Below are 14,650 nucleotides of genomic sequence, written 5' to 3'. Positions count from 1 at the left end.
TTGCAACAGTTAATAGTGAATGTAATGTTTATATAGCTTTTACCATCCATGCTGCATTGTTTTGTCATGTATTGTGTATCTGAGATATTAGATTGAATTCAGCCTTTAAAGGTTGTGTTATTGTCATAAAATGGCTCAAACCAGAATGGCTGAAAATCCCACAGGTTCGGACAGGACAAAGCACAAAATAGATTTTATTCCCATTCAGTGGCTTGATGGAAACATCTTAAGCCAAAGTATTTTTTTTTGGAACTTTTGCCAAGGTCTTAAGCACAACGAAATCAGGCTTTAATCTCTGTGGGGGCTTAGTTTTCCTGATTTCGGTTGTATGGGGTCAGATGTAAACCACCATTCGTTTTTGTTTGTTTTGAAAGGGCTGAAGTACACGCCGAGCTGAAACTTTTCATGCATTCCTTCCCTTTAGAAAGCTCTCCTCAGGTGACTGCATTTGTTGCAGCCTCGGTGTGATAAAGACACGTTTAGCAAACTCCAAGGTCTCATTTCCACGCCCCTCCCGTAGCTAAAACCTCTTGGTTTAAGATGCTGTGCCTCTCCTGAGCCCGGCTGAGGAACGGGTCCCGCTCTGAGGGCGGTCACCCACCCGCCGCTCGGCCCCGCCGGCACACCTCCGCTGCCCGCCCGCCGCCGCCGAGGGGGAACCAAACCTGGGCAGGGCCGGCAGGGAGCCGGCCGAGACACCCCCCCCGCCCCCCCCACCACGCCGGGGAGGAGGCACCGCCGCGGGAGCGCTTACTTGGCCCCAAGCGGCCGAAAAGTCTCCGGCGGAGCAAGGCGTGACCACCCGCTCGCTTTCCGCGCGTCGCGGCCGTACCACCGCGCCCGCCTCCCCCCGCGCCGCGCCGCTCCCCCGCCGGCCCACCTCCCGCCCCCTCCCCGGTGACGTCACCGGCGCGGTGACGTGTCGCCCGGGTGGCTCGGCGGCGGCGGCCGCCGGAAGCGGCGGGAGGCAGCGTGGGGCCGGCGCTGAAGCGGGTTCGTGCCGCCGGAGCGGGCAGCGGCGCAGCTCCAGCCCCTTCCTGCCTGCCTGCCTGCCTGCCCTCTCTCCTTCCTTTCCTTTCCCTTCGCTTCGCTGCAGCGGCGGTACCGATGAGCGGGCTCCGAGCGCCCGGCCGGCGGCCGGCGGCCACCCCGGTGTCGACCTGCCTGCTTCTGCTGGGGCTGCTCCTGTCCGCCGCCGCCGCCGCCGCCGCCGGCGGGGGATGCGAGCTGGAGGCTGCGGACGCTGGCGGTGGCCGGCGGGGAGGACGGGGAGGCGCCACCGCCTCTGCGGCGGAGACGGCGGCGGTTGTGACAGGTAACGGCTCCCGCGCGTGCCGCCGGCGGGCGGGGGGAGCATCCCGCCGGCGGGGCGGGGCGGGGGACGCGGGCGGACGGACGGACGGACGCCTTCCTGCCGGGGCCCTGCCCCGCCCGGCGGGCTCCGCGGTGCTCCGGGGCGCCTCTGAGCCGCCTCTCCCGGCCGCGGGGCCAGCCACGATGCGGCTCTGCAGAGGGCGCCGGTCCGGTCCGGTCCGCAGGGGGTCCGGCTGCGGCGGCGTCGGCGGCACTGCGGTACTGCCCCGGTGGGGGCCGGCCGGCCGTGCTGCCCCTCCCCGGGAAGGCGCCCGCCGCAGGATGCGTGCAGGATCCTGTTGAATAGCGATATTGTTGAGATCCGGAGCCGCCGCTTCCGCGTCGGCTCCCGCGGTGCCGCCCGTGCGGGCGGGTGTCTCGGGCGCCGCCAGCCGCATGCCGCGGCCCGGCCCCGGCCCTCAGCCGCCCTGCCCGCCCGCCCCGGCGCCCGCTGCCGCGCCCGCAGGGCGGGCGGCTTCCAGGCGAGATGCTGGACGGCCGCCCGGCGGGCCTGGGGGTCTGCAGCGGCCCGCGGGGCAGGAGGTGAGGTGACCCGCCCCAGCGGACTTGCGGGTCCTGCAGTGTCGCGGCACGGCTGGCTGCAACGCTGCCCAGGAGCCCGGCCGGGGCTGTGAAGACAAAGATGTCCCTCCCGAGCTCTCGGCGGGGGGGGGGGGGGGGGGTTAGTTCTCCAGAAAAGTGTGGAAAGCTTTTTTTTGCCTTCGCTTAGTTATTTTTAAAAAAAGTGAATGTATTCATACAGCCGTACTTACGGCAGATGGTAATGCCTAAAGTTATAAAGAGCAGTTGCACCGAAACGTTTAAAATCATCTCATTTCAGCAGGCTCTGAACTGTTTATACACATTCCGGATCTATCTTGTAATGAACAGTAGGAAGCTTTACGGTCTTTAGACTGTTCACTTAGGAAAATGGGATTTCTATCTCGGGAGATACTCAAAAACATTTAGAAGTTTGTCATGTCTCACAATGTGCTTTTCAAAAAGCTCTCGAGTTGGAGGGATGAGTGGGGAAGGTGGAAGAAAGAAGAAAAAAACCCATACCCCTTCTGAATCAAAGTAGCCTGCATTTCCTATCAGAGAAGAGCTTCTGATGTTCTTTGGAATAGTATTGACCTCCTGAGCTAAAATTACTGAACTTCAGTGGATGAAACATGCATGGGTTTCTTCTCAACGTAGCACTTTAAAAAACATGAATTTTAATTACAGTTAATAAAACTTCAACAGTATTCCTGAAATAACTCTGACAGGGAGATGCAAGGCTATGTGATCTAGCAATCTTGTTTGAGGACACAGCATTTCTGAAATCTAAATTGTCCAATCTGTTGGCTTGCTGTATAAACTAAGGAAGCTGGAACATCCGCAGTCTGTGAAGCAGCAGTCGTACCTCCCAAGGGTGTTGTGAAAATGCTGTATTGGAAAAGCTTTTTTTTTTTTTTCAGACCGTAATTAATCTGGTTGTAGGTGGTATTAAACGGTTCTTGCTATGTATAGTGCTGATGCTGTCTACGTTTCAGGCTTAATCAATTTTGATGTGTCAGCCCATATGGAAAAAATATTTTTTTTTATATATTTAGGGACTGTAGAAGTACTGAGATGCTTGTCAGCTGTTGTGGTGTGTTCCTCGCCTCCCCCAACCCCCCCGGCAGTGAATCTGGTGAAATACATTTATTTGAGAAATCGAACATGTTATAAGTGGATTTACTGAGTTACATGACAGTTGGGTCTGGAAAATACATATGGTTAAGAGCCATCTTAGAATCAGTTTTAATCTTCAGGACGTTTTCAACATAGTTCCATGTTCATCCACTTGATAAATATGGTGATTCAGTTGATCACAGAAGTTGTTTGCCTGTCTGGTAACTAACCCAAATAGTTTTAAGTTACTCTATGCGAAGCTGGAAGAACTCGAAGGTTGGGAGAAAACCAGATGACATGTTCAGGGGGTGATTTTAGTTATATTAGCCATCCTTCTTTCCTTAAAAGATAAAACTTGCAGATGTGCCATCGAGTTAGGAGGCATTGCCAACACTTGTCTGGAGAGGAATAAAATAAACTTTTAGTTCAGTTGTTTTGATAGGTTTGAGATGTGCAATCCATAAGATAAAAAGCTGCTAGGTATAAAATGCTGTGCTAGGAAGAGGCTATCAGATGCTCAAATAGAGGTGTATGGGCAGTAGTACAGCTGTAGGAAGTAATCCAGGAGTCCTAGTCACAAATTGATCTGAATAAGCAACGTTATGCAACTGACAAAAGTGGGTGTTATCCTTGGATATGTTGATCCGGTTTAAATTAAAGAAGACTTTTTTTTTTTCTTTTTGATTGCACTTTTGCATCTAGTCTTGAGTATTAAACAATCCAAAACGTACAGAAGAAAGTAGCAATGTGGATTGAGAGGCTCAGAACCTATGACAGATGCAAAAAAAATACTAATGTATTGCTTTATTTTGGGGGGTGGAAAAGGCTGTGGGAGGGGTGTGTATGTAAGAAATAGTTCACAGGAAGATACAGTTTTTGGGTTTTTTTTTCTAAAGTTCTTCCTTTTTCTCTGTGGTTAAGATGTAGGTTAAGAGGAAGTAAATTGGAGTGTGCAAGATTTGGGTTAATTATAGGCTGGAAAATTTTTACCTATAACAGTCAAATAACATAGATCGTTCAAAAAGTTCCCATCATTGGAGGTTTTTGTTGGGTTAGAGAAGAAGCTGGCAGAGATAATCTAGGCACTTGACAGAAAAGAGATGTATGATGAATTCTAGGACTGTGAAAGAGCCTAAGATTCTACTCCTGCCATATTTCATCAGACATTCAGGGATTTACTTAATTGTTTATATGAATTATCATTGCTGTTGTCTTCCTGTGTATCTCTACCTTTTTAATGGTAATTTATAAATGACAGCTGTATATGTAACATCTGATACTGTGCTGAAGGTATTTATTCACAGTTATGAAAATCAGATGAACAAAACTGTGTTTCCACTGTATGGAACACCATGAGGCTATTTTCTATTCATTCTGGCTCTGCTTGTTCACTACTTAATTTGGTAGAAAGTTTTAAGGAACCTTCTGTTCTGAGCCTGAAGATAACACTGGGTTTTCACATTCAGTTTATTGATTGACTTTTAGTTAAGTTGCTTTGTAATTCTGGATAATTGTGGATTCTTTTCTTGTTTAAAAGTCTAAATTTAATCCATGGTCATGGATTAATTTGGCTGCCTTCCAGGTGAGACGGAGAACCTGGACCTGTATTTGGCTAATAAATTTCTCTCAAATAATGGCTTATAATATTGAGCTAGACCATTTTTAACTACAGCACTACATTGTATTTACTGAAGAAACAATGGACAACATAATGTAACCTTTTCCTGAAGGTCATTGAAAGATTTTTTTCTTTTAATTGAGTTTTCATTCTGGAACTTATCCATCATCTTAACACTCTAAGCTCTTCAAATTAATCAGACCTCGGCATTTGAGAAGCAAGGGTCTCTAGAAAACATGGTTTTAGCTGCAACTTCATGATTGGTTTCTAAGCTGTTCTAACGTGGGTGGCTGTTGAAGGGTGGCTTTCTTTGGAGCTGACCCCAGCTGGCCATGCAAGCAATATTGTTAGCACAGGAGAGCTAGTAGGAGTCGGCTCATCCCAGTACTCACAAGGAGGGAGGGAGAGTTCCTGTTCCCTTTCTATTTTGTACCCTGCTTGCCCGCAGCGTTGTGATGAGCACTGTCTGTTGCTTTCGCTTGCAGGAATGTGAAAAGAAACGCAGGCAACAGAAAAACCGATGGATTTCTTATCAGACTCTCTCCTGATATGCTTTAAGCACTAGCACCAGTGCAAAGAAGAGGGAGGATGGGACCGTGCAGGTGGAGTCAGCAGTGGGGAAGAAGGGTGGTCTGCCTCATGTGACGGCAGTGAGTGATGGTCTGAGCATAGCTGTCTGTAGAATTGCATCACTAAGGTGACTGTGAAACTGTGTTAGTGACCTTTTTGGGCTTCAGTAATCCATTTGAAAGTTGGTGGTTGTGTGTGAGACTTCACATGTGGTGGACTAATACAAAGAGTGCAGGGATTTTGGTCATGGTAGCAAAATGATTTTTGTGTGATTATTTTGGCATGCACAGGTCTTAAAAGGTTGTGAGCTAGGAGACTTCTGTCACTTCCCTAGCAAACTGCTTTTTAAGGCTAGTAGATTTCTCTAATGGTGAAAACAGCATTATAGGCTTTTCTTTTATTCCATTACTTCTATTAGTCTCTAGTTAAGCTCTTCATGATCTGGTCTTACCATTTCTCTTGGGGGGACAGAAATTTCAAGTCCTTTCTCCACTAAAGGATGTCAACTTCAAGCTGTCATTTACTTTCTGATAGCATCTCAATGCAGTCGTCTGTCCCTGAAATCCAATTAGTTTCTGCTCTGTTCCCAGTTGCATTAGGTTTTTAATTTCTTAGCATATTCTTTATTTTTAGTGATAAAGAATAGGAGAAACCCAGCAATAGGAGAAATCCAGCAAAGAAACCTTGTGCAACATGGTTTCTGGGTTTTCATAGCTCAATCAACAGTTGGTGAATTGTCATAACTACTAGATATACTAACTAAAAAAGCTGTAGTTGGCTGAATTTGTAGAGGTTTTTGAAACAAATATTAAAACCCAATCAACCAGGAAAAATCTTGGCCTTTAGGTAGCTGAGTGGCATTGGAATCCCACTTGGAGATAAGATCCCAAGCACTTGTAACTTCCTTTGCCCATAGCCGAGTATATTTGCCTGACAGCCTTCCAGTGTTTTCATTGTAACTCTTCAGTGCTTTTCCTGGCGGGTTTCTGCACTTTGTGGTATCCTGTGAGCTTTTTTTCCTTGACCATCAGCTTCACCTCTTCTGAAGATTTCCCTGGTCTCAGTGTTGGGAATTAGCCAGGTTATTTAGCTGGTATTTTCCTTTTCTTGTCTTACAGTAGTAGTCTGTAGCAGACCCTTTCGTAAAACCCCTCAGTGTCCCTCCCTGAAATTTTTTTACTTGGCGTCATCCCTCCATCAGCAGGTTTTTGTGTTGCCCTTTCAGCTGTAAGCTTTCTGAAGACAGCTCTGCTTTTCTGGGGACCTCCTACCAGATTCTGGCTAGCTGCTCCTACGCAGCTTGGGCATGACTCATTTTCTTCTACCTAACTTCAGTGATACTGATCTGTTATAACTAGGTTGAGCTGCGATGTATTTGTCGAAGGAGGACTGGACCCAATGACTGAAGCAGCTGGTCTTGATAAGATTTCCCATGATGATACTATCACTATGAAAAACACCTAAAAATGTAGTTTCCTTTTTCTGAAGTTTGTATGAAGTAAGCAATTTGATACCCTTTTAATTGCTTTTTAGCTTGTGTGCTGTAACTTGTATGTCCTTTTTGTATTTAATATCTGTTCTCAATCAGCATCGAGGGAGAGGAACATATTGCAAGGAGCTGTGATATTGTGGGAAAGCTAGGAAAATTACTACAGGTTTTTTTTTTTTTGGTTTGTAATTTTTAATGCTTTCTCAAAAACTCCTCGGAAGTCAAAAGTGTATTATTTTACATAAGAATTGACTCTAATTTACTGCAGAAATCCTGATGTATGAGGAGACTTCATTGGGATTAGCCTGTTACATCCTATCTGTGAAACTGGCTTTTTAAGATACAGGAACTTGAGATGTTTAACTTGACCACATATGGTATGTGTTAAGAGTAAATAACCACTATGCATGTTGTCCTAAAATAAGCACATACACATTTTACAAACCAAGGTGAGTTTCAAGTTATTACATGAGTTAAGTGTTATTCTGCCTTTGGATACTACTAAGTCTCCTGTTACTATGGAAACCATCTTTGCATATCTAAAAGGGGGAGGGGGTGAATAAAATGATAATGTGTTCTTAAAATTTAGAATCAGCGTAAACAGAATGTGATGCTTGTCTGGGTACTATGAAATTTGCATTTGTTTCCTCGCTTTCTGTGAGCATTTCAAACTTAAGAGAGTTTATTACTATATTTCATGCGTTGGGGTTTTTTTTTATCCCCCTTTTTTTCCTTCTTCTGGACCTTGAATTTTTCAGAGACCTGTTAGAGGAATCTTTAAATCTGTATAATGAAAAGTACTCCAGAATTTTAAGTAAAATCTGTCTTGAAAATTGAAGATAATGTGCTTGTCAGAACAGTTAAGAATTTGAGTTAACAGCACTCATTATAACAGAGCTGTTGACTCAATTGAGTCAACAGAATTTGAATTAACATTTAAGAACCACTCACCTTTTAAATCTTATTCCTGTGGTCTCTAGCAAAGATTTTTAGGCATATCAGGAGAAAATTTCCTCTCTATGCAGATAGTGTTATACTACTGCAGGTCAATCTTGCTTCTCCCATGATTCCTGGATGCAGAGGTGAGAGGGAACCCATCACTGACTACTGCAGCTTGTATAACAAACCACTAGCAGCACCGAAGAAACTAGTGTGAATTGGAATGGTTGTTGAGGCTACTTGGATTGTGTGAAGCTTTAACTTTTGCAGTAGCTCAGAATTTATAGGAATGCAAAGATAGCTTTCATCCTTTTACTCTAGGCAATGCTTTCTGTTTCCTACCTTTTCTTCTGCATCATGAAGCATTTAAAAACTGTCAGCAGCCCAGCCCTCTGGTACTGTCTCCAGTTAAAATTTTAATACCTGATTCTTATTTTTTTGGTGTACTTTGTTTCTCTGGTTATTGTTCATTTGTAAGAAATGGTGCTCAGCTTCTAAAACTGAGGTGAGCAATACACAGTGGTTTATCTGAACCTATTTAAAGCTGTGTTTAAAAGCAAGCAAATCTTGTGGTAGAGTATTAAACAAGTTTTTGCTGAATAAAAATTTGGTGAAGACATTTTTTATTTCTAAGCTCTGTGTAGTTTCTCCTTAAAATGGGAAACTTTCCATACATGAAGGTGTGGTATGAATACTCTTTCTCGCTTTGTGGTTTAGAATAAATGAATGGCTTAGTTGTATGTAATTATTTTTCTCAGTTCCATCAGGTGACTGTGTGAACTGAATTAGTTAAAATCAAGAGTTCTCTGCAAGTTATGTTATTTAGAAAGGAAATTTTCATGCAAACATTATTTTATTCTTAATAGTAAATATCTCCTCTAGGCTCCATCGAGATTGGTCATCAATAACTCCTGAATGTTTCTTGGTTTTTTTTTTTTTTTTTTTCTATGTGTAGCATTTGATGAATGAGTGGATGGCTCAATAAGTGATTTTTTTTTTTTTTTTAATATTTACTCTGTTTACATGTAGAAATATGTTCAGTGAGCATTGCTAGGAAATTGTGAACGTAACTTTTGTCAATCTGCTGAATCTTTTTTTGTTGTTGTTGTTCCAGCCACAGGATTTTACTTGAAATTCATTCCTCCCACCTGCAGTAAGCAGGTGAATTTTCTGTTTGTATGCCTAGATCTAAAGCAAGTAAAAAGAATAAGTCTTAACGTTGTTTCTCTAGTTATAGTCTGGAAATGACAAGCTTGATTAGTTTTCCTCAATTTGAAATGCTACCCAGTATTTTTATTTGAAGAACAACAAGCAAGAAATATTATACTGTTAACAAGTAAACAAAACCACCCAAACCGTGTGGTCAGTGATGATGTTGAAACAAATGTGAAAGTTAACTATTCTGCGTAAGAGACTTCCTTCTACTCTAGTTTTAATTCTAGATTTCTATATATAGAAGGTTGAAAGGTAACTTCTTGCTGTAACATTGTATGTCTATATGAAAAATACTGTTGGCTTAACTTATTTTCATTGCCTAAAGACATAAAAATTATTTTGAAGTGAAAATGAAGTTACTTTTTTTTAGTGCTAAGTATTGTTTACTGTTTTGCTAAATATGAAAATTAGACTATATAATATCATATAGCTCCAATACTTATATCATGATGTGGCAGGAAGGAAAAATATATTTATATCCTTTCCTACTTGCGATTTTTAGTTGCAAATGATATGTATCAAGACAGCTCTGTCTTCCCCAGGGTATGTTTTTAATTTTGCTTTGAAAGACTTAACTTTGCCAGTACTTTTTTGGAGCATGGCTGCCTCAATCTCTTCTCTCCTACCTGGTTCACGTTCCCTGAATATATCTACTGAAACACTGCTGTAAGAGCTGTAGAGGGTATTTGTAGTTACTTTCGAAACAGCGCAGTAATATGTCAGTCTAAAGTACAGATAAGAGACAATGAAATGAATTCCATTGACTTCAGCGTATGAACCATATTATAGAACGGTTTGGGTTGGAACGGACCTTAAAAGACCATCCAGTTCCAAGCCCCCTGCCATGGGCAGGGACACCTTCCACCAGACCAGGTTGCTCAAAGCCCCGTCCAGCCTGGCCTTGAACACTGCCAGGGATGGGGCATCCACAGCCTGTTCCAGTGCCTCAGCACCCTCACAATCAAGAACTTCATCCTTACATCTAATCTAAATCCACCCTCTTTTAGTTTAAAGCCACTACCCCTTGTCCAATCACTTACATGCCCTTGTAAAAAGTCCCTCCCCAGCTTTCCTGCAGGCCCCCTTTAGGTACTGGAAGGCTGCTATAAGGTCTCCCTGGAGCCTTTTCTTCTCCAGGCTGAACAACCCCAACTCTCTCAGTCTGACTTTGTAGGAGAGGTGCTCCAGCCCTCACTGATCATCTTTGTGGCCCTCCTCTGGACTCGCTCCAACAGCTCCATGACCCATTTCATTCTAAGACTGCGTGTTAAGTAAATTGGTATTTTGGTTTTGGTCTTATGAAATTGCACTCCTGATAATTGGTCTTATTGTGGTTGTGTTGCAGGCAGCGGTACGAGACCTGCAGCTCTGCAGTCTTTGAAGGATGTTGCTTTGTTATTGATTTAAACTGACCTTGGTGTAGGCCGTTTCTGCAGAAAGGGCTGCTCATCCTTTGTGCTTGTTGCTTTCTCTCCCTCCCTGCTTATTCTATATGTTCCAGCTGCTGCCTTAACATTATTGTGGCTGGAGATGAGCTAGTTTGGGGGAATTGATTGAGCTGGAAGTTGGTATTAATTCTTTTTCAGCAGTATCAGGTCCTTGCTTCAGTTCCGTGCACAGCTGCACAATGGCATCTGTGAGAAGATAACAGTATTGGAGGAAGGTAGTATTAACCATTTTAGTAGAAGCCCACGCATGATGCTAAATAAATAGTGATTGAGAAAGGTGGGTAAGTGAGATTTAGCTCCTCGCAAAAAGCAGCATTTTACGCAGATGTTACCAACTGTGAAGTTGGAAAATGACATTCAAAATTGTTAAGGAAATACTTCAGCAATCCATAAAATTGTAGAGGGAGACTTCTAGATTAGCAGTACAGCCAAGATTTTAGTAGGGCTTCTTAAGGAGATTAGTTATTGTAGATGATAGTAACTTAGCTTATAGAAAAATCCACGTTTTGGAATGAGACCTTTGTTTTGGGAGTTAATTTGGTTTTTACCAGTTGATTTATTATAAGAGAGTGTTCATGTCTCAAAACTAAAATTGCTTGCCTGGCATAACTATTTACTTCTATAAAGCAAAACTTATGAAATGTGATTTTATTAATACAGGATAATGAAGACATGTCCCATTCTGATTCAGCTGTAGATGTTTGAAAGAAAAAAAACCCATCTACCTGAGCTCTAAATGCATCCAATTGACTACATTTAAACTTTGTTATAAAGGAATCCAAGTAAAACTGGTTTGTTTCCTTTATTGAGTAAACATCCTTCCTAAGAAACTATGCATCTGTGATGTGTTTCTTTTTTGTCACAAAAGCACTCAGACACTTGTTTTATGTTGCCTCATGTCTGTTTATAGTATCCTGTGAACAGTAGTCAAGGCTGTAATTTCTCTTGATGTTGACAAATGGTAAGACTTCCTTATTTCAACAAAATGGAAGGTCTGTACACAACCTCAGCTGTGATCAGGTCCACAGAAATTGCTATTTCCTTACAAAAGAGTGATAAACAATCACAGGTGAAACATTATCTTAATGGGAAGAAAAAGGATGCATCTTCATGGTACTAGATGCTTACAACTGGAGTGTTATACTATTTAGCTTAGAAGTGAGTGGAAGTTTGACGTGTAGTGGGATGATGAAGGGGGACTCAACGTAAACTGCTGTTGCCTGCAGAGATTCCTGATGGTATTTTATGATACTGTGACACAGTGATGAGATGGCAATGTCAAAGTGCAAAAAAGTGGGGCAGGGAGAGAAAGGAGGAAGGATGTTACTTTATTCAGTACTTACATACCATGAAGTGTATCCTTGGACTGGATTTAACTGAATAATTGGAGCTCTGATTAGCTGTTATACTTGAGATTTTTGGGGAGTGATAGTGGATTGTTCTTTGGAAAAAGCCTGGTTGTTGGTCAGGAAGAAATTATGGAGAAAGGGAAATAGTATACTAATCGTTGTCACTTGAAAGGATATGTAGAACTAGAAAATGTTTGAATAAAGCTTGCCAATGCTTTTGTATATACTTTTTTTTTTTAATGAAAAGAAAGTAGGACTTCAAGGTTTTAGAAGATGTGCCCTGTGGCTGTAGTTCTTTGGAAGCTAAAGCCAATATATGTTGGCAACTGTGCTTTAGGCCTTCAGCCTGTCCTCTTCCTCATGCTGAGCTATTTCAGTTTAGTTGTTGTGTTCATTTTCTGCTGGAATAATTTGCTGAAATTGGCTAAGGGAAGGAAGGTCGAATGACCCCTGGACTGGAAGCAAGGAAGGCCAAGGAAGTGGAGGAAGGGAGGGATGGATGGAAGAGCACTGTGGCAGCCAGGTGGGTTTCAGGTCCTAGGGGGTGATAGTGAGGAGGTGGTAGACCTCTTAGAAATCATGAGGATTATAAAGGAGGCAACTATAGGAAGACTGGTCGCTATTTTCATGCTATGAGACCTGGGGGCATTCATTGAAAATCAGAAGAAGGTTTAAAAATAGATATATCCCCCCGCTTCCCATTTTCCTGGGGGAAGGGGGAGAGCACACCTGCATGAACCCATAGAATTAAACTAGAAAACTCATTGCAGTGGACTGTTTTGCAAACGAAAAATGTTTTGTTTTGGGGAAAAATTGTTCTTGATATCACCCTTTGTACTGGACCATCTGCTGCTAACTGGTGCTGTGCAAGGTTGAACTAGATGGACACCTTTGATTCAGTGCGACCAATTCATATGTTTTTGCTAGTCTTCTGTGAAACTGCAAGGTACAGTTGTGGTGTTTGAGACAAGACAGTTTGACATACTTGCTGTTTTCCATTAGCGTTTCATTTTTGGTTTTGTGCAAAAGTTTAAAGTAATTGCTAACATAGAAAGAATAAGGGTGAAGTGCTTAAAGGAGAATATCATATTGCTGTAGTAAGCTGCATCATAATTTGTGCGGTAGGTTTTTGGGAGTTGTTCTTAAGTGGGGGCTTTCAACTTGAGGACTAGCAAAATTTTGCTGGCACTGACTCACTTTGTAAATTGATTTTATTGAATTGTGTTTCTTCTCTTGATTTGTATTGGTTTGCAGTCTCCTAAATGGTATCCTAAGGCTGAAATTTCTTTCCTGCTGGAAGTTAGTAAAATTACAATGACTTTTCTGCTTTTGGTTGTGGTGTTTTTTTTTTTTTTTTTTTTTGCCACTTTTAGTTTTCTGTGCCCAAAATGCTGTCAGCAGAAGATTAACATTTTTACAGAAGCCAAAGAACAAGACAGCCATTGTCTTGTTACCCAAATTACTGCTTTTATTCTTTAAATATGAAAGTAGTAGTTTATTCATTTGAATAGAATTTTTTTTATGTTCTAGCACAAAGGTTTTAATAAGTGCTGCTTTAATTCTGGTCATTTGTTGTTCTGATACTGTATTTTTTGGGTCTATGAAGTGTTTGAGAAGACTTTAGGCAGAGGACTAAGCATACTAACTGAAGATACTGAGTTTTCAGAATACTATAATTGCATTAACCTGCTTAAAGTCTGGATGTAGTGCCTTGTTATCTGTGATGAAAGAACCAGTCTCTAGTCTTTTACCTTCAGATCTGACTGTGGGTAAAGTAGAGATTTTGGGCAACTGTAGTGTTTTAGGTAGTAGTGTGACAGTTTTGAAGATCAGTCAACCCAATTTGCTTTGGAAAATGGGATTTCACTCTGTAGCTCTGACCAGGCCACTTTTATTTGCAGGGTGTTGAGGGAAAATAACTTTAAATAACTTTTCAGACTTTGTGGCCTCTTCTCTTTTTTTAATTTTTTTTTTTTCTCTCCAAAAGGTTTCAAAGGCTTATTGGAATGAAAATGATTGTTTCACTGCTTCTTGTGCAACTGTGAATACTTTAAGTGAAACTCTCTGGTCTTGCCATGGGCTCTGCTCTGAAAACTGGCTGCAGAAATGTTTCATGAATGCGTCTAGTTCAGTTTGCCTTTTTCAAATTTTTTTTTGTGTACACAATAAAAATGAAAGCGGAAGTGAAACGCTCTGCTAGTAACAAGGACATTTTGCACATGAAAATTAAGAGAAGTATGGGGTTTGAAGGAGTGACAATTCAGGTTGCTTTTCTACGTCTGTGCTGTATTTGCAATGATTGAAAAGGACAAGCTTAATTCTGGTCTGTTTATTTGGGAGTGCAGCAAGACACTTGTTAGAAGCAGGAAGGAGCACGTATTTCACTATCAAGACAGAGCTATAATTATGTTTTCCTTGGCAAGTTTTGCATTCAGAATTTTGGAGAAGACAGACTTAAATATGAAGTTCTTTGGCACTTTCTGCACACAGATGAGAATTGGAAATGCCAACTGTAAACTGCTGTGGAAAACAATGGCATACGTCCTGGGATCACCATGGAGGCTACCATTTGTACAACTGCTTGGATATGTCAAAGAGCTCCTTTTGTTTCGATAGGTAGTGAATTTAAGATCAGAACTTGAATATAGAGCATTCTGTATTGCATGGAACTAAAGCATGTCAGGCATTTCTCTTTAAGTATTTTACTTAACCCCAGGGTTGTTGGACACCTACTGGAGAGCATACTTCCTGGATACTTTCTTAATCTTAGTATTTGAATTAAGTGTAAGTTAGAGACATAGTAGAGGATGAATTATGACGTTCATACTGGTGATAAGTACTGGTGCCAAGACTAATAATGAAGTTCTCAAAGTATTGTAGGTTTAAGTGCCTAGGGCAAGGTAAATACTGTACTTTTCCTGTGCATCTTGTCCTTTTCCTGTGCATCTTGTCCAAGAGTTGGAATTAGCCTGTTATATTTGCATGAATAATGAGCCTTTGGCTCTGACACCTT

At 42.2% G+C, this 14,650-nt stretch overlaps 1 protein-coding gene across 2 annotated transcripts in view; it reads left to right on the top strand.

The window, feature by feature from the left end:
• Nucleotides 1–929: 929 nt before the first annotated feature.
• STIM2 (stromal interaction molecule 2) overlaps nucleotides 930–14,650 on the top strand; it is a 77,366-nt gene continuing 63,645 nt past the window's right edge. The window contains exon 1 of one of the 2 annotated variants that reach the window (XM_052780295.1): nucleotides 930–1,315. In XM_052780295.1, coding sequence (XP_052636255.1) covers nucleotides 1,108–1,315 — 208 coding nt within the window. In that variant the 5' untranslated portion in view covers nucleotides 930–1,107. The remainder of the gene's footprint in view (nucleotides 1,316–14,650) is intronic. The other variant, XM_052780294.1, reaches the window with a different exon arrangement.

The sequence above is a fragment of the Harpia harpyja genome, chromosome 2 (genome assembly GCF_026419915.1).
Source record: "Harpia harpyja isolate bHarHar1 chromosome 2, bHarHar1 primary haplotype, whole genome shotgun sequence".
Taxonomy (NCBI): domain Eukaryota; kingdom Metazoa; phylum Chordata; class Aves; order Accipitriformes; family Accipitridae; genus Harpia; species Harpia harpyja.
Note: the sequence above shows the minus strand (reverse complement) of the source record. Positions and strands in the feature narration are given on the sequence as shown.